Source organism: Apostichopus japonicus, chromosome 1, assembly GCF_037975245.1.
Source record: "Apostichopus japonicus isolate 1M-3 chromosome 1, ASM3797524v1, whole genome shotgun sequence".
NCBI lineage: Eukaryota > Metazoa > Echinodermata > Holothuroidea > Aspidochirotida > Stichopodidae > Apostichopus > Apostichopus japonicus.
This window is the reverse complement of record NC_092561.1, coordinates 6307615-6327446: the sequence shown is the minus strand read 5'-3', so window position 1 is coordinate 6327446 and position 19832 is coordinate 6307615. Positions and strand designations below refer to the sequence as shown.

At 35.5% G+C, this 19832-nt stretch overlaps 1 protein-coding gene across 9 annotated transcripts in view; it reads right to left on the bottom strand.

The window, feature by feature from the left end:
• Positions 1-19832, bottom strand: part of LOC139965494 (uncharacterized) — a 90505-nt gene that overhangs the window by 49113 nt on the left and 21560 nt on the right. For 5 of the 9 annotated variants that reach the window (XM_071967923.1, XM_071967933.1, XM_071967958.1 and 2 more), the window contains 3 exons: positions 14925-14981; positions 12445-12504; positions 10760-10795 (listed from right to left, as the gene is read on the bottom strand). The exons of 3 other annotated variants lie outside the window; for them this stretch is intronic. In XM_071967923.1, the coding sequence (XP_071824024.1) occupies positions 10760-10795; positions 12445-12504; positions 14925-14981 (153 nt within the window). The remainder of the gene's footprint in view (positions 1-10759; positions 10796-12444; positions 12505-14924; positions 14982-19832) is intronic. One more of the 9 variants, XM_071967942.1, reaches the window with a different exon arrangement.

Here is a 19832-nt window from a genome sequence, read left to right as displayed (position 1 = left end):
TAAAAACTGGGGCAACAATTCAGGTCGAATAGTGGCCTGGTTTGGAGAGTAAAATTTATGTAAAAATGTGGATAATTTGTGTTATTTATGAGCTTTTGACAGGTAAGTTATTTTCATTTGAATCTGACATTTTGCTAGGAATTAATTCTGGCAAATTGACATGTTTGGCAATGCAAGATAACTGTAAACAATTTAAAAATGTAAATATTGATTGCTTCCATTAGTTGCCTTCAAGTAAACATTATTTTTATACTTTTTTATATTTCAAGTATTAAAATCTATCAAAAATTGTAATTTTAACTACTGTAAAGAGAGGGGGAACTGCAAGTTCATTTCAAATCTCTATCATAAATAGGATTAAAGTGTTGATGGCAAACGATTTTCTTTCCTAAATTTCTGATAAGAACTAAGTTAATTCTAAGTCATTTTTTCTATAATCATCTTGTGCACAATATTACATTCTAACCGGTAAAGATGACCTACTTTAGAATAAACAATATTACACATAACACACCCTACATTGTGATTTAATTGTGTTAATGACATCTTGCATATCAATCAGTATAAATAATTAGTGAAAGAAAGAAAGAAAATACTTAAAACAATGTTTAAGTCGTTTATTTATTAATGATAAGTACGGGAGTAATATATTAATGTGATAATAAGTTAATGTGAAAATCCATAACATGGTGCAAAAGTGTGATTTTTACATAATTAATGAATATGGAATAAAAATTTGACGTGCAGAGATGACAGATTGCATGCGATATTTTTTAGTCGGAAAATGAGAAAATTTTAGTAGTTCTAATGAGATGTTGTGCATTTTACATATCTTGGCAATTACTGCATGGTATTTGTAAACCTTATCGGAACCAAGGTGGGGGGGAGGTAAACCGTACCTGAATCAGGGTGGGGGGGGGGCAGAGGCAACAAAGCAATGGGTGATATTAAATAAAGAAATATAAAGTATTAAAAAAAGGCTGGCCATTTTCGGTACAATAATACTACCCTTCTGATATCTGTAAACATCTTCTCTAATTCTGTAGTTCTATAATTCCTCGCTTAATCAAAAGCTGAACAAATTAATTTATGGACAAATGTTTTATTACACTAATGAAGAGCGGATAATTTCTATCTCTTAAAAGGCCAGGAAGATTATTTGGCACGACTTGCCACAGGCCAATGAACGTGTATTAACCTAAAGAAAAAGAATGAGAACTCTTTTTAAACCTTCTGGGAAGGCATTGTGCGAACGGGTAATGTATGCTTGGCGACATATATGACATCATCTTATTTATTATGGTTTCTATTAGATGCTTTGCAATAAAATATTGAATCACCCATGGGGGCATTAGACTTCTGCAGAGTAGCGTAATACTTTAAGCAATGATTATCTCACAAAAGAATTTCTTTTTTTTATTTTTAATATTCCCATTATGGTAGTAGTGGTTGTATTTCTTCTAAAATGTTGGTCTCTCTCTCTCGATATAGGAAGGTAGGACTGAGAACAAGATTTCTCCGTAATGCTTGTACAAGGTGGCAATGGCTTGAATAGGTTATTCAATGATTAGAGCTGGCTACTAATTTGTGAAGATTATTATTATTTTTATTGCTATCATCTTAGAGGTCTTTCTTAAATTTTGATACCAAGGTTGCAAAATAGTGGAGGGGAAGGGGAATACATCCCACCAGTTTCCCTGGCTCCTCAACCCTCCACCCTCCCCCCCCCCCCGCCCATGTCACTCTCAAGTGAGATATAACAGCTCTATTTCTGACAATAATCACAACTTAAAGAAAAAAGTTCCCTTATGATTTTTGATATTCCCAGGTGACTGAGGGGGTATAATGAGAGGGGGGGTATACACCCCCCCACTTTCAATCCCACATGAAAATGGAGAAGTAGTTTCTTAGCACGACCTTATGTGTAAACCAAATTTATTGCATAAATACACCTAAGAACGCACCATGACCTCCACAACCGCCATCCCCCAACCCCCCTTCCTGATATGTACGTCCCTGGCAACACACCAGAAAAATCTTAGAGACCTAGCTTTTACCAATTCTAGATTACCTTAAACTTTTTGGACAAATATCAACATGCTGAAAGAAGAAAGTACAGGACTAATGTTTCATAATAAACATTTCGAAACAATAACTGAAATGTGCACTATATAAAAACAAACTTTCACATCAGCTATGAACAGTACACATGTACATCATCTGTGCTCTTGAATCCAATATTTTAGTTTTTTTAAAATCTATAACAAAAATTTCGACAATTTCTTTCACGTTCCTCCGTATTTTCCTTTCTACGAGAAGAATAACCTGACAGAGTGAATTATCACAGACACGTCTCTCCGTCGAGAGTAATAATATCAAAAAACTTCTCGGCATGACAGGAACATGGTAAAAAAAAAAAAAGAAACAGAAACTTTTCCATCAACATATTTTCTTTTTCGTTATTAAACAAGCTGTCTACTTGGCAGATCAGACATTTTGAGATCCTTTATACCAATAACGTCGAACCACGTATTGGTAACGGCATAAACCTTTAGGGTTTACCTTAAATACACGGATATGACACTATACCACTTAATGAGATTACATCAGCTGTACTTGTATAATGGAACGAGGGAATTAATACAGATAACATCAGGGCCGGATAAAGAAAACCGAGTTAGATCAAAATAAATTCTTACGAAACGAACCATCGGAAGCACTACTGGTAATTACAGTGTGGGTATTATGAGATGATTTACTGTGAAAGTGGCTAAATGTAAACCACGCCAAAAAACCAAAAAAAAAAAGGGGGGGGAAAAAAAAAAGGGGGAAAAAAAATGTTTTTGTTGGGATTTGTGTATTTTACTGAATTTTGTCCAAAACTCACATCACATGATTAGGATGTGAATCACTCCGGTGCACCTCTTCAATTTGCCAGCAACTGTTAGCTGTGTACTTTTATAATACCCATTACAGATATGAAGAAAAATAGAAGAAGGGATATCTCAGACAGAGAAAAGAGAGTCCCCCCTACACACACACATTATGACAGATTCAAGCACATGAGTACATTACTTCTTGGATGATAATTATTCAAAAACATTTTTTCGAGCCTCGGTAGAAGTTTTGAGTATTTTAGAGTTTTGTTCTTTGTCTGGTTGTTGATTATTCTGAGTACAAATGGCTTGGGAATTAAATATGCTTGATATATGGCAGCCATGTGCAGATACTGTACTGTATAGGGTTGCAGGCGGAATGTTGTCGACCAATCAAGATTAACTTGCAAGCAGCTTTCATAGCGAGTGTATGGTGTTTCAGTTGATAAGGTCAAGAGGTCACTGTAGAGTGACCTGTACCTATGTACCTATGTAGATATGTAAGAGAAGAAAATTCAAATATATTTTAGCCATTCTTTAGCATTTTTTGGGTTTTGACAACATTTTGGATTTTTTATTCATTTATTTGACATTAAACTATTAGACTAAACTAATGCAGATAAAAATTGAATGATCATTTAATATGGAATAGCATGTACTCAAAAGTTTAATTTTAGTTTAGTTTAATTAAAGTAGTTCAGGATAATTGGACAGAAGACTTTCAGCGAGTCTGACATCACAGAAGCATGATGGCTTCTTATTTTCAATGAATTTTTACTCCATACTTTTTTCAGTTTTGGACAAAAGATTAATCAGCAAGTTATAAAAGTGACATCACAGAGTGACATCACAGATTGACATCACAGAGTGACATCACTGAGTCACTCCCATTCAATGTATATTTAGTCGATACTTTGTTCAGTTTTGGACAAAAGATTAATCAGCCTAAATCGGTCTTAATCTGTGACATTATAGCTGAGGCAAGATGGCTTCTTCTTCTATGAATCATTATTCAATACTAAATTTTGGACCGAAGACTTCAGCAAGTCTTTAAGTGACATCAAAGACTGAGGCTTCAAGCCTTCAGCTTTTATCAATGCATCTCTTTTCATCGCATTGTCTTTGTCCAGTTTTAATTGATCCAAGAGTTACAAACATATTGCAGACTAGGGTGATAACAAGATATTTCATATCCATGACTATTTCGTGGTTTTGTTCTCAAGTTTCCACAAACGATATTTTGATATTTTATTTATTTATTGCGCCATCAACTTTTATATAGGTCAATGAAGAAACAAAACTTAAGATAAAAAAACATCACGACCTGAGCGCCAAAAAAACTACCACGTCGCAAGCACATCAAAATTCATCATTTCATTCTGATGCCCAGCAAACTCTCTAAATTCCTGGCATGACCAAATTTCCTTTCCAGGCAAACGATATCAGAATCGAAACTGAAATCATAAATATTCATCCCTGATATTGTACGTAATATCTCGATGACTGTACTATTGCAGACAAGTTCGAACTGAGAAGCTATAACCTTTTGCTCTACATTTCAAATGAATTGTCCATCAACATCAACCTCTGTATAAGTTTGAGGACTCAACTGGCCAAATGCCTCTGTGAAAACCAATATGTTTTTTAGATCCTCCTGCAAGCAGGAACTCTCAATGAAGCCTCATTGGCTTATCAAAGCCGCAAGCTGACCGAAGTCAGTCTCTTAGATTCATATTTAACGTCCATGATTATGAATTGTCAATTGTCAACAACTCTGTATGTAACTGAACGACATACATTAATAATCTTGGAGTGACGAGAACTCGGGACCTTATGATTGAAAGGCACTGGCATTAACCACTGGCGTTAACCACTTAATATGACTTCAAATATTACTCTTAAGTAAAGTATACGCTACGTGTATAAACCAAAAAAATGTTAGGTTTCTATTGGATGGCAGCGTCAAATTGTTGTAAACAAACACCTAAGATTCCACAGCCAAGTCTCCAACCATTGAAATTTAACCGTTAATTGCTGTATGTAATCCAGTCGCCCGATGGCATTGGACACAGGGCGATATAGCTTCTCTACAGGTTGCCATTTACAAAAGAACTACTGGGCCCCTGAAATGTGGTTGACATTTGATAGTTGAAACCATTCATGTCTCGGAATTAAAACGAAAAGGCCCCTTCGGGAGCTAGAGCATTTTTTTCCTACACATCGACAGCTGTAAATTCTCTATGTTCGTAAGTTCACGAGCGAACTTACAATACCTTTTACTTCTAATCAGAGAGAGCGTTTATACTTCTTAAAGGCCATGTGTCTTTTGAGAATGCTTCAGTTTTTGAAAAGTACTGTTCCCTGCAGGTTATTGACATTACACCCTGGAAATTATCCGTAGAGACTCGTAAAACTGTTAAAATTGAACGGTTGAAAAGTAGCACGATGAATAGATACAGTATTTTTTATATTTTTTAATTTTTGTTTTGGAGTTTTGTTTCTTTTCAACAATTTTACTCCAGTATATGTATATATTTATTATATTCAAATGGGGTAAACATTCTATAAGCATTTCGCTTCTTTTTTTCCCCCTTTTCCATGCATTTGTATAGCTTAAATATTGTATATCAAAACATGATGAATGTTTCTTATATTTTTTCTTAGTACCTGTCTCTCTAGATTGTATTGTATATCAAAATATTTGTTTATACTTTGTTATAAAACATTCATGTACTGTACAAAATTGCTGGAAATAAATTGTCATCATTGTCATTGTATTGTAAGAGGAAACAAATGACAGGTTATAAACAAAAGGCAAGAAATTGATTGTACAATCAAGTAAGTTAATCATGAGTGGTACGATGGCTTCAGTACAAAATAGGTGTTTTCCAAATAAATAAATATAACTTCTAACTTATCCAAAAAAAAGGATGAAAGAGGAATTACCTTGCCACGAGGGGAAGGCGGGGTGGTCGCAAATTGTTGTGAGAAGACAGGTAAGTGATACTCTTCTAAGTTTTAATTTTATTAAAATATTTAAATTTCTCCTTTTCCAATAGTTCTGGTAATGCAAACTAAATACTTCTAATTCATCTAGTGCAAAAGATGCAGGGGAGGGGACAGGGGGAGGGGAGACAGGGGGAGGGGAGACAGGGGGAGGGGAGACAGGGGGAGGGGAGACAGGGGGAAGGGAGACAGGGGGAGGGGAGACAGCAGAGATGAGACAGGGGGCAGAGGAGAGAAGGGGAAGTCCTTAGACAGTGAATGGTGTAGATTTTCTATTAAAGGGTGTGAAGACTCGCGCACAATGAAACGTCTAATGCCGGTAATTTGACCTAGTTTCGAATGAGGTGTAACAGAAGTGTTAAACACCACCATCGATCCCAAAAAATACACACACAGCTTGCTACCGTCGGTAATTAGACACTACAGTGTACAGTCAGTACATACAGCTGCGGTCAATACCCACAGCACAGTGTATAAACGATACAGCGATGGACACCTCAGGTCCAGCTAAAGATAACAATTAAGGTATCACGTTTCATTACTGTCTGCATTTTGTAGCGACACGAACGAAACGTCACTTGCAAGCAACAGAAAGTTAACTTTTTCAGATGGCCGCACGCGGTTTGGGGCGAGTCTTCAATGCCTTTAATTAGCAATTAGCCTTATATTGCTAAAGTGTTATTTCATCTCTCCCCCCCCCCCCAACCAATAAAATTAGCAAAAGTCATATTCAAATGTAGACTGAAGCATATCATACTGTCTTTCAGTCGGATTTCTTCCTGGACAGGAAGAGAAATATTGTGTCCTCTCATTCCCAATGCCATACATTCATTAGCTTCTAGAAGGTAATTTCAGCTTCTGACATTTCACAGAAAACCTCCTTGCAATGAATTAGTTTTCAAGAGTAATCTTTAAGAATGGTGGCGGATTCTAACTTCCAGTTAACCTCCTTTTTATCTTTCGTAATTCTTGGAAACTGCCAAGAGCTCTTTCATGACATGGCATAGGAGTAATTAGACTAGCACAAGAAACAAGAGTAGATCTATTAAATTAAATCCGTCCAAAGAGGCAGTCATTCACTCAATTGAGGTACTTCTGTTGATTAACCATTTTCAGTTGCTTGCTTGAACCCGCTGTGACCCATCGAAATGACTGTATCTGTCTGCGTTGAGTCCTTCGCTCTGTGAATCACCCAGAGAGACCAAACACAGAACAATCGTCATCGGGAATAACCAATCTCAATTTAGGGGTAGCATCTCGTCGTCGAGAAGCGAAGACGCTTTAAGACATTATCTACTTTTGACTAAATAATGATTTAGACCGATTCACGCTGCAGTTTCACCGACAGAAATACATTCAATTTACCAAGAAGAGACACCGAGGAGAGGGAAACACAACAATCGGGGAAAATCAAACATTGTATAGATAAGATAAAATTAAGCCAATTATGAAATGAGATATAAAGACCACTTCCAAACACCCCCATTTAGTCAGTTGAAATTCCCCTGCGAGGTTTAAACTTTGATGAGAAGCTCACGCCATTCAAAATGATTTAGAAGTCAAAAATTTTGCTCGGAGATGATAAACATCGTGGGTCGCATCTTAATTCTGCATGAGCTGGTTCTCGGAATTACTGCGGAGATATTTCTCGATAAAGCCGCGAAGATTTCATCTCTCCCCCCCTCTGTGAATAATCCTTCCTGATATGTTTTTTCTGTGCCAATGAGTTAAAGGATTTTGCAGGATTGTTCTCTTGAATGTTGGCAGGATAGTGGACGACTCATCTAGCGGCAATACTATGAAAATGTTGTACGGCATGTGCTGAAACTGTCAAGAGTTAATATTTTTGTCGAAAAACTAGCAAAACAAAACTTAAAGTGACTTCTCACAGAAGCTTTTCATGAAATTATATCTACTCACATTAAGAATTAGCTGAATTTATGATTAATTACTGTAATTAGTTGAAAAACAGCCTAAAAACACCAATACAAACTTGTGGTCATACTTCAATGTATTAAATATGCTAACTTAGCCTATGTGAATCTGCTATGAAGTATTTTATACTTCTAGCCTTCTAGGCCTAATTGGCGGCTGAGTATAATACTCAAGTTTATTGCAGGCTTCTGAGAATTTTCCAAATCACCAGAGTTGATATTTAATATAGGCTAGGCCTAGGTTAATGGTACATCTGCTGAGAAAGAAGTTGTAGCCTACAGTACCACACAACATTAATTGCTTTCATGATACCCACAACGTCCAACAGTAAACTTTCACACACCAAAGATGTCTCATTATTAGAAAACAAAACTTTGCGTGAATTTGCAAGAATAAAATTTGAAATACCTCACTTTATAACAATTTAATGCAGGTCTGGTTAACATAATCCACATTTTTTAAACCTTTTTATTGCCGTTCGACAGTTTCAGATCATGTTTCAAGTTGTCTTTGATAAAGGTTTCAAAAAAGAAAGAAAAACCTCATGAAACAAACTTTTATCCTAGAAACTACAAACCATATCGACATGCATCAAGCAAACTTTTTTTGTTTTTTTTTATCTAACATCCTGTGCTTAATGTAGACTTTTAATTATCCATAACATATCCCAGCCCTATAATATATCTCATAATTAATGCCAACTCTTTTCATATCAAATTTTTTTAATTATTGAGCAATTATAAAGCTCAACTAAATTTCAACCCCCCCCATCCCCCCCAACCTCACTCCAAAAAGGAAAATAAAAACAGCCCTATTTAGCTAGTATTTCAAAATATATTTCAAGATGTTTTAATCTCGGGGAGAGAAAAAGATTGGACTCATGTCATATCGGAACCATCCATTTCAATGTTTCTTCGATCGATTTTAATGCGGTGCAAATATGCCATCCAAACGAGATGGCAAATGTCATACTCGTGCAAGCGGCTGACTATCAAACACGACGCGGCGAGACGGAGAGAAGATTAAATCTTGCGGAGCAATCAGCCGAAAGTTACCCTCGTCGAGACGTCGGCTATAAAATGATTGTCGAGCACTGAATGTCTTGCTCTTGTGACTTATACAACCTCGGCACACATCGATGTCATATCACTGACGATCGCCACGGTGCCCATGAGAGGCAGCCCATTTTGCTATTCATCTGAATTTAATGATGCCATGTCAAAGAAAAGAGGACACAAAAATGGAGGGTCTTAACATCAAGAGTGGTTCCCGCATCAAAGCTATTTCCATGTAACATTGTGACGCTTTCTGAAAAATTTCCTTTCGACCTACATTTCCTCTACATATAAATGTGTTAAAAATATTATAAACTAAAACTGTTAGCAAACTGCTTATCCACTAGAGAGCCTGTGTAAGAGAATGTGTAAAAGTAAGTTGGCCTGACGTTTCGATTCTAGCAGGATCTTCTTCAAAGGCTAAATGACAAGTAACAGTAACAGAAGGGACAAAAACACACACAGAATACAGACAGGTTAATGAGCATGGTGAACACAAAGAGATAGAAATATATTATAGTAAGGTTTCAATTAAGTTTCCAAAATCCCACGGATTAATATCTGTATATAATTTTTATCCTGAAAAACCATAGCTCATCTCACAAGTTTTTTTGATCAATGTAAAGTTTGTATATTTGATAATTAATGTCTGTCTTTTCTTGAGCTTTTTCCTCTCCACTGCATATGCTTTCTGCATTCAGTCTGCAATTTCAACGATTATTCTGAGGATCTAAACGTCCTATTTGACGCTGAGAAAAACAAATCTCCTAGGCTTGTTTTTCTTTCAACAAGAACGTTTTAATGGGAATGTAATAAAAACAAATTCAATTAAACCCCTTCACATCTTGTCGCCAAGATGATTCATGATGCCGTTATTATCGCACGCAAAAATCGTCTCCCGAGATTTTCAATTTATATTTACTGTTTCTTCATGACTTCTTCATGAGAGGAATATCGTAGACCTGACATTTATGAAGGCACTTAAAGTATTTCTAAAGGCAATCTAAGAATTCACAAAACTCAACTGAAACGGTTGCTTTAAAACATAAAAGTTGACCCCCCCCAAAAAAAAAAGACCCTGAAGAAGTGTTGGTGATTAGCCTTCTTTTTCACTACTTCCCTTGACATTTCCAGATGGTTTTAATCAGATGCTGACCATAAAACCGATCGCTTCAAACTTTATTCGACGGATTGGTGACAAATTACAAGACAATGTAAGCTGTTCGTATCACCATTTATCTAATCAAAATGTTACCAAAAAATGCACCGTTCTTCGATAACCAATTGATTTTTTTTCTTTTCATATAATTACACAAATTTAAACCTACCATACTTTATTACCCCTTTCATTTTCTAGAGGAACTTTCATGTTAAAATTTGCAAAGATTTCTGTATGACATTATAAATTTGCGAGATCAGGGGAAACAAATTCTGGGTTCATGTGATTATAAACCAAGATGAAAATTGTTTACTTGAACATGAACATGAACGTAAACTTCTGAAAGGGGGAAGAGGATGAAGGGCTTTGTTTTATCCGGGACGTAAACACGATTAATTTACATCGTAAAGTGAGAGCGATTGCTATCTGCTCAAAGGTGACAAATAAAAAGAAATTTGTGATTGATTAAAAGCTCTCCCGGGGTGACATAGAAAAAGGTAGGAGGGAAGACGAATTGCTTCCATAAAACTTGGGGAGAAAGTAGAAAATGTCCAATTAGATGTTCGACTGTGCATGAGTGTGCTGAATCAGAGAAAAAGGAAATATGAATCGAAATATTTTTTATAATTAAGGATCAGATTTTTACTTGTTATTTATTTCAATTTTTTTATTATTTTTGTAAGTTGAGTTCTTCCAAAGATGGGTTGAGGTGAAATCATTTGACTCACTTATTATTGCTGTCAGTTGGTTGTTTGGTGTTTGCCCTTTAAAATAGGAGACAAAGTTTGTAAACAAAATGAAATTGAAAAAAAGGGCTTTTTATCCCAAAGGTTCTTAAAAAAATAGCTAAAACAAGAAAGAAAGAAAAAAACTCATCATAACAAATATAGGAAAGATAACAACAAAGGACATAAGAACATTCAATGGTTCAAACAAAAGAACCATAAACATATTTAAAATTTTAAAAATTAATAATTAACAAAGAACATAACAAATGCAACAATATTCAATAACAATGGCGAGAAGAACAGTGGTTTAAAAAAACAACAAATTTTGAGAAATTTTAACGTTATTAAGTAGTTGAAAATGATGTTATACTTTGCAACTCAGAAGAAATTTTTATTGAATTTCCACTAATTTTTTCTTTCCCTTGTGAAGTTTTGACGACCCTTCAAATGTTCTTGTTGATGCTAGAAAGGCTCTTTGCTCCCCACTTTGAACACCAGAAACTTGAAGCAAAATTTAGACGGGCTCCAAAATGAAGGTGAAATAAAGTCATAAATGCATTAAACATCGAGAACTTTCTCTCATACGACAGTTAAGAATGAGTGACCTTCTCAATGTTCCATTCTCTTCTTAAAAATTAAATATAAAGAATATTTCTTTTGTCAAGCCTGAAATTCGAGAATCAACCAAATAGAGTAGAACTGCTGCACACACACACACTGTACAAGAGATTGCAATTTAAATTTAAATTTCTGAGAAATTGAGAAATAAACTGTTTAAAATGTCACTGGCTGTAATCAATCAAAGTGGCTGAACTCCTTAGTCTAGCAAGTAGAGCATTTTTAATATGGTCCCTCTCTTTAGGAACTATATAAAGATGCTATATGCATGGCCTCAAATAAGATGTTGTACATTACATTGCAAATGTTGATGTTGATGTTGCATGTCATCCATCGAGTTTCCTTTGTTCATAGGAAGCTTATCAAACATTCTTTAGGCTTAGTTATCAGGACTTATGTAACAATGGATTGAAATTCATGTGAAGGCCTTATCTGACAGAGAGGCTGACATAATTGAATCGATTTAGCTCCAACCGGCCTTAAAGGAGCATTCTAGGCAATCGGTTTATTTTTTAAAGATGAGCATCTTGAAAACTGTCATAGCGATATTGAAATATCACTAGTTAGCACAGTTTAGAATTTTGCTTTTTAATTTGCTTGGGCTAAAAATATCAAATTATGTTAAATGATACCTTAAGTCCTCCTGTGATAATCCTAAAAGCTGATCCTTTTATCAGAGTGTCGGGTCCAAATGCCACTTGAAAAAGTTGATCAGAAAGCAGTTCGAACTGTAACATAATTATTCTCCAAGTCCATAGAGACTATTAAAGTTAACAATTTTAAGGAAATTATATTTAATTAACTTTTTTTTGGGGGGGGGCGGGGGAACAAGTGTTTATATTTCATATAACAACCGCAATGGACAGTATTAACAATTATTCAAATTTTACTCGCAATGCTAGAGCTAATAATTGACACAAAAACAATATCATGTCCTTTTTTAAAGAACGTAAAAGGAATCCTTCTTTTTAAAATGCCAGAATGCTACTTTAAATTGAAGATAACGAAGAGAAGTCAGGCGTCTGTCAGAATTAGTGAACGTCAAGACGAAAAAAAAAAAAACTTACCGAACGAAGACTGAAACAGTGGCGCCAGCTGGCTGTCCGAGTCACTAAATTCATCAATTCCTATTTGAAGAAGCAAAGTTGTGGAAAGAATTAAAAATAATGTTCCCTTTCTTGCAACAGCCAAGAATCAGATCGTCCGAGTGGAAACCTTATGTCGAAGACAGGTGCAACGTCAAACGTCATAGGAGACACGCTATGATGATCAATCGAGCTGCAAATTTTAGTAATTAATTACAAGCCTTTCTCTCGGCTTTCCTCTGCGACATAACTTTCGATTTCATGGAGATGGACGGGATAACCACCAGCTCTCCCAATTTTAAAGGGATTTTCCGGTGATAGAAAAAAAATTCGTTTTTGTCTCCAACTGTTATTTTCTTCATTTCTTGTTCACTCCGATGAATTTTTTTACAAAATATTTTCATGGTTTTGGTTAAAGTTTTATTCACGTGGATGGGAACAACCGAGTGAGCGACATCATCATGATATTAAAGTATGAAAATATTTTTGATTTTCCATTATGATTCATGAAGAAAATCGTTCCTCTACAGATGTGGATATCTTTCTTTATACACAGATTCAATTGTACCAAAATAAATCATATAAAAAATTCTCAGGAGTAAACAACATCATAATTAAAAAAGGAAGCTTTTGTTGAAGATGTACACATAAATGACATCACTGGCAACCCATTGCGATCCACTTCCTGGAGTAGCAATGGGGCCATCTGGTAGAAGTATGCTACCTCCGAACAAACATATGACATTTTGAAACATTATTAACATACTGAGATACACTTTCAAAGAACAGGTGGAAATCACAAACTATTCATGTATCTTTCCTAGAAGTGCCACATTTGCATGCCACCTGAAAAAACCATGGTATTCTGCAGTTCGTTTGTAGAGGGAGGACGGTTTCTCACTTTTCAATTGATTTTATACGCACGCTATCAAAAGACTGAAAATACAAAAGATTTCAAAACTTCTGAATCATCAAACACTGACATTCAAACTTCAGACGGAAGCAGTCTTACAACTATTGTAATGATAAAAATGAAAGAAAAAGGAAATGAAAGATTGTGAAAGCTGCAGTTTGATTCTTTAACTTATTAAACGGCATTTTGCAAATGTAGAAAAATGTGACAACTATTTCAAAAACAAGCAAAATATGATTTCTGATAATTTAAAAGGAATGGGAATGAACCTAACAGATCAGCAGTTCGCATAAAACTTTCTCTTCTCATTACAAAATAATGATAATTCATAATTAATATGCCTTTCATATGTGTATCCGCCCAACAGATGATCAACCGGAAACGTGTAAATTAAAGAAAACCAAAACAGTGCCCAAAGGTAAACATGTCAGGTAGATTTTTCTTTCCATTAAAGGTTAGGCATGGTACCAACAGATTGCAGCAAATTGTAGGGTATAATTGATCCGGTATCTCATTGCAAAATGCTATGCAAAATGCTGTGCAAAATGCTGTGTAAAATGCTATGCAAAATGCTACACCAAATGCTGTGTAAAATACTGTTCAAAATGCTACGCCAAATACTGTGTTAAAGCCATGCAAAATGCTACACCAAATGCTGTGTAAAATGCTATGCAAAATGCTACACCGAATGCTGCGTAAAATACTATTCAAAATGCTGTGTAAAATACTGTTCAAAATGCTACGCCAAATTCTGTGTAAAAGCCATGCAAAATGCTACACCAAATGCTGTGTAAAATACTATGCAAAATGCTTTGTAAAATACTATTCAAAATGCTACGCCAAATGCTGTGTAAAATGCTATGCAAAATGGTCAGATTGCTATACAAGTCCAAAGTTGTTAGTCAGTGTCTTTACACAGGAGCCATATACTATTTTAACAAAATGTGAACATTAACTTAATCCCTGAATTGCTTTTAGGCATGGTACCAACAGATTGCAGCAAATTGCAGGGTATAATTGATCTGGTATTGCATTGCAAAATGCCGTGTAAATTGCCATGCAAAATGCTACGCTAAATGCTATGTAAAATGCTACGCCAAATGCTGTGTAAAATGCTATGCAAAATGGTCAGATTGCTATACAAGTCCAAAGTTGTTTGGCAGTGTCTTTACACAGGAACCATATATACTATTTTCACAAAATGTGAACATTAACTTTAATCCCTGAATTGCAGCTCTGTAAGAACCCTCACAATATCTCTGTGAATGTTGCATAACTATGTTATATGCACAATAACAGAAGCAGCCAATCTTGAGGCAACTCTAGTATGTACAGCAAAGGCTCTTGTTTTGGTTCAGTCAAATGGATATGGCATTTATTAGCCTCCGTTCCTTGATGGCTGTTTTTCAAAACTCGAGATCCATTTTGGGTTGTTCCATCACACATGACCGCGTAGCAACTACTGGTTTATTGATTCTTAGAATTGCTTCACATCTGGCCGATCGAGAATTAAGCACTTTAAACCAAAACTTGAAAACAAATTACTTACCGCTCGTCAAAGAAACGCTCGCTGCCTTCGATTTGGAGCTCTGATTTTCAATATCTCCTGAAGAGGAAGAAGAACATATTGTTGAATTTTGCGAGCTTACTTCAAATGGCTTGAAGATGTATAAAAACACAATTATACCTCCATAGCACTTTTAAATATAATTATTTCATATACTGAAATAACAGATACCTGTATAATGATTGTTTTTTTATTTATTTATTTACTTATTTTTTTTTTTTTCACACCAAAAGGCCATCATGTAGGCTATATTATTAGGTTGAGTAATAGCTTTCTCTGTATTAAACAACCACACTATAACATTTACAGCATTTGCATGTTTAATGATTCTGTTTCTTACATGCTGGTTTATGCGGGTTAATTGTCACACATATTACTATTCACACTGTAATACTGTATATCATTTACTTTAATTTTACTTTAATTATTGTTGGATATCTGCATTACAGGAAGACACTAAAATAAAAATCTATAGTAGGAAACTTATGTTTCGTTCGAGAAAAATGTTCCTTAACAATGCAAAATTGATCTGTCACTCTAAGTTTTTATCAATTTGAGGGAACACTATGAATAAATTATTGTGCTACACCAGACTGTTTAATTATCATGTGCAATAACTGAAATACCAAACATTTTGCAGTGACTATACCGTTAGCAAAACTCCTACTTAAATACTCCAATGATGTCAAATGATATGACTATAAATCCATCTTTGCATAAATATAAAGCAAAACTTTTTCCAATTTCAATATGATGAAATGACATCTTTTAGGATACAAACAAAAATGCAACAACTTTAGACAGCTTATTTTTTCACCAAAAACCTAAGATTTCTGCCTATTTCAACAATATGAAAATGTTAGTAACTGAGCCCATTAAAGGACGTCCATCTATTTGAGAATATGTCACTAATTGCGAAAAATTCTCGAGCAGAAATATCAACATCACAATTTGAAAAAAACTTGAGCACTGTTATTTCACTACTAGCTTTGCTGAGATTCTTTTGAGTGCATAATAGTTTCAAAGCACGAAAACATTCATTTGCCACACACCATATTCTCAAAAGAATTCTGCTTTTTCCTGAGTATATTTCAGAACAATCTTGGAAGTTTTTGCTATAACTGTTGCAAAAATAAAACAAAGCTATTCGACATCAGTAACTTCCGTCCCTTTTTCTCGCCTCTTACAAAACGTCTGGGACAGAGTGAGATAAAACAATACCAAATCCGAGTAGACAGGACAGATTTAAAGTAATTAATGGCTCTTGATTGGACTAGCAGAGATGAGATCTGACCATGAGGCTCAAGGTTGAAAACAACAGTCTAATAGACATGATTTGATTTGTGGTATGGCATCCTTTGTTTATCACTCATTGGCCATTAACACATGTAGAGGTGGCGTGGATACTACACTGTTTTGTGCAGAAGTTTACAAAAGTGAGCATGTTAGCAATTCCTGGAACTTGATAACATTACGAAGAATCAAATTTTTTGCCGACAATATTGATCAGCTTTTGATAATTTAGATAACAAACTATCGCAGTCAATTATGACAGTCACATTAATGTGACGGAATCTTTCCGACATAAGTGATAATTTCTACTGATTGGTTGAAGGTCAAGGAAAATGTTGGTTTTCCTCGATCAACATCGCACTTTTGGACTCTTTCAGTCCTGACATCGTATATAAGTCAGTCAATGTTAACACACAGAATCCTTTATTATAAGCAAGACTACCTTTATTACATAAGAGACTTTTCCTTGACATTTTAATTATGAACAACTAATTCACCAAACTTGATAACAGAAATCAACAATTCAGTGTAAAGGAAAAGCCAACATAAATTCCAGTGATAGAAAAAAAAAATTACGATGTTGTTTGTAAAATTCTTCCAGTTCTCGATGATAGTAACGTAAAGTAGATCATCAACACGACATAACATCATTTGTCACGGTGACATGTGATAGAGCAAAAAGAATCGATTCCAAAGAGTAGATAATCTACCAAATAAATCTTTCGTTATCGATCATTAACAATTCTATAGCCTGTCTCGAAGAAAACCGTCTTAAAAGCGTTTCCACAGCTGTTCCACATGGGAGCATAGCTTTGACAACCTCTAGAGTTAACAACAAGTCTTGATAAATCTCAACTTTTGCCACGATAAATTTGGCACGATCGACATTTCTTTCCACATAAATTATTTTCTGTCTTCTAAAGTTGTCGACATATCTACAGTCGAGGCACTGGAAGAAACTGTGACTCTATTATGTACGTATTAGTGTGAGACGATTCTACACACAGAAAAACATAGAAAATGCAAAAAAAGTGGTTGTCCTTTGAAAAATATCAGACTTATGGATGAGTTTTGAGGACATATGAATTAATGTTGATGGCAATAATTAATTCAATTTGCGTTTTGTAGAGTATTAGTTCAGTTCCTTTGAGATTTTATTTGCACGAGATTGTTCATGGATGAGATCGGAGGAGGTGACAAGCGAAATGAGAGGAAGAGGCACAGACGAGGAGAGGGATGGAAGAGGCAGCAGAAGGGTTCGACACCGTCCTGCTTATTCTTTTCAAGGATGATATTAGTGTGAAGGATCATGTAAATTATTTCCTTTGTTTTACGAAAGTCTTGACTTTCACCCTTCTTGAATATTCATGATTTCATAGCTTGTTGCCACGCATGTACTGTCTTGGTAAATGAAAGGTGTCCTTTGTTTATAAATCACGTCTAGTGGTAGTGTTCTACCTGTTGCGTAACTTTCTTGCGTAACTTTCTTGCCTTAACCACAAATCCACGCCACTTGCTATAGAATCTACAGACAGGAAGGGTCCATTCAAATATCCTTGCTGTTTTTATAATTACTTTAACGAAGATTTAACTAGTGTCTCGTTCTGTAATAGCCATCGAGATGTGAGAGTGAACACCGTTTCACGCTGTTGCTGTTTGCTCCACCGCCCTTTACTTTATTTGTATTCTTATGTTTGTACTTACACTGATATTTTTGAACTGATATTCTGGAAGAATTTTGCTTGTTTGTCTCATTTTGTTCGAGTAGACCTCCACATTAGTACTTCTATTCATACAAGTCAGATTTGACAGAGCAAAGAGAAATAATATTGGCTAGAGGTGGAGTTTAAACCACTGACCTTAAATAGTCGGAATTCAATGACAACAATTGTTCTAAATTATGCTTTATTTTGGAACATTATTTACCGAGCTAGCCAGGCAGTTCGTAATTGGTGGCTATATGCAAGAGAGACGCTAAAATTGGTTTAGCATGAAATATCTTATTTTGAATTTTTGTTTACAGCAACTTTAGGAGTTACTATGATTTGCATGAAGACAAGGACAAGGGTAGGAGGAGGGGTCCGACCTAGCCCCACCCCCCCCTCCAGCCACCTTTAAAATTTACTCAACAAATACATTGATGAGTGAACTCTCCATTCTTCTCATAGGTTCTATTGAAGAAGGACTATGGTTGCTTAGTTTTCAAATACCTCTAGGCTCTCCATGGTGAAATTTGCAATTGATTAATGCAGTAAGTTCAACAGTGTCCAGGATTTCGGTCCTAACCAGGGAATCGACCACAATCAGTCTGCTAAAGCTGTTACAAAAATCAGAGCATCGTAGAATCCATCTATATGTCAAATTTGACGCAATTTTAACCTACAAAGAGCTCTAGCTGTCATCTTTACGGACACACATGTAGTCAGCGTTTGAGGAACAATAATGGTTGCCAAACACACAGAGACAGGACACAGGATGTTTACAAATTGATCATTCTTTGATCTTTGAGAGTGGACTAATATTTTGGCAATACGTACATTCATCATTTTGCTTAGTAGCATGTAAGTAGAAAAGAATGGACGGTCAATAATAGGAACAGAATATCGTTTCAGTCGTCTGTATTAGAAACTATTCCCCGGTTCGAGTCACTCCAAAAATTAAAGTATGTCGTCCAGTTACAGAGTTGTTGACAATTCATAATCATGGACGTTAAATATGAATCTAAGCCAATGTGGCTTCTTCAGGAGTTCCTGCATGCAGGAGGATCTAAAATACATACATACTATATATTTTTAAAAAAATCCTCACATTTGGGGGTAGGGGGGGGGGAGGAGAAGGGGAATGAGGAAGAGCGGCCATTCATTCACATATTACTTCAACTTAGCACACTATGATGCTTTGGCCTATACTAGTGGATATAGGCAGTGGCATTTGAAGTAATGAGGCTTAGCAATCAGGGGGGGTACCGGGTTCGATACCCGGCCGGGTCATAGTGAGGTGGTTTTTTTCATCCACGAGCAATCTACGTTTTTCCCATCTGAAAATTCAAATTTGAGTTAAAATGTTTGAATTGGAAGCCACCCGACGTGTAAGTTGTAATCGATAAAGCCCTTGCGAGCTTCTCCCACATTCGTGTTCGCTTAAGCGTCGTAAAAATAACTGCCGGTTTATTATAATTATTAATATTATTATGCAACTTGCTTCATGTGGCAGTTGAATATAACAGCACTTTTTCTCACTTACCTGTTTATATTCCATAAAAATTCTCACAATTAAAATAGTTTTAACTATTCTTTCTCTTACCTCTCTCCTTCATTTTACTCAATTTTTTTTACGATTCCTGTTATCAGCCAAATTCCAGAATGCAGAGGGCATCATGATTTGATTGTCCTCTTTCAGAAAGTCGGTCGCCCTTATCTGTATATCAAACCTATCTAGGCGCTAGCAAGGGGAGCCTCAATTGTAGAAATTTGAAACTATGACTAAACTCTTAAATAATGAAACCAGGGAGCCTTTGAAAAGTTAATACTGTCATAGTCTCATACATTTTTTTCTTTTGGGGGGGGTGGTAAAAAATTCACCCTTCTATGTTCCCTT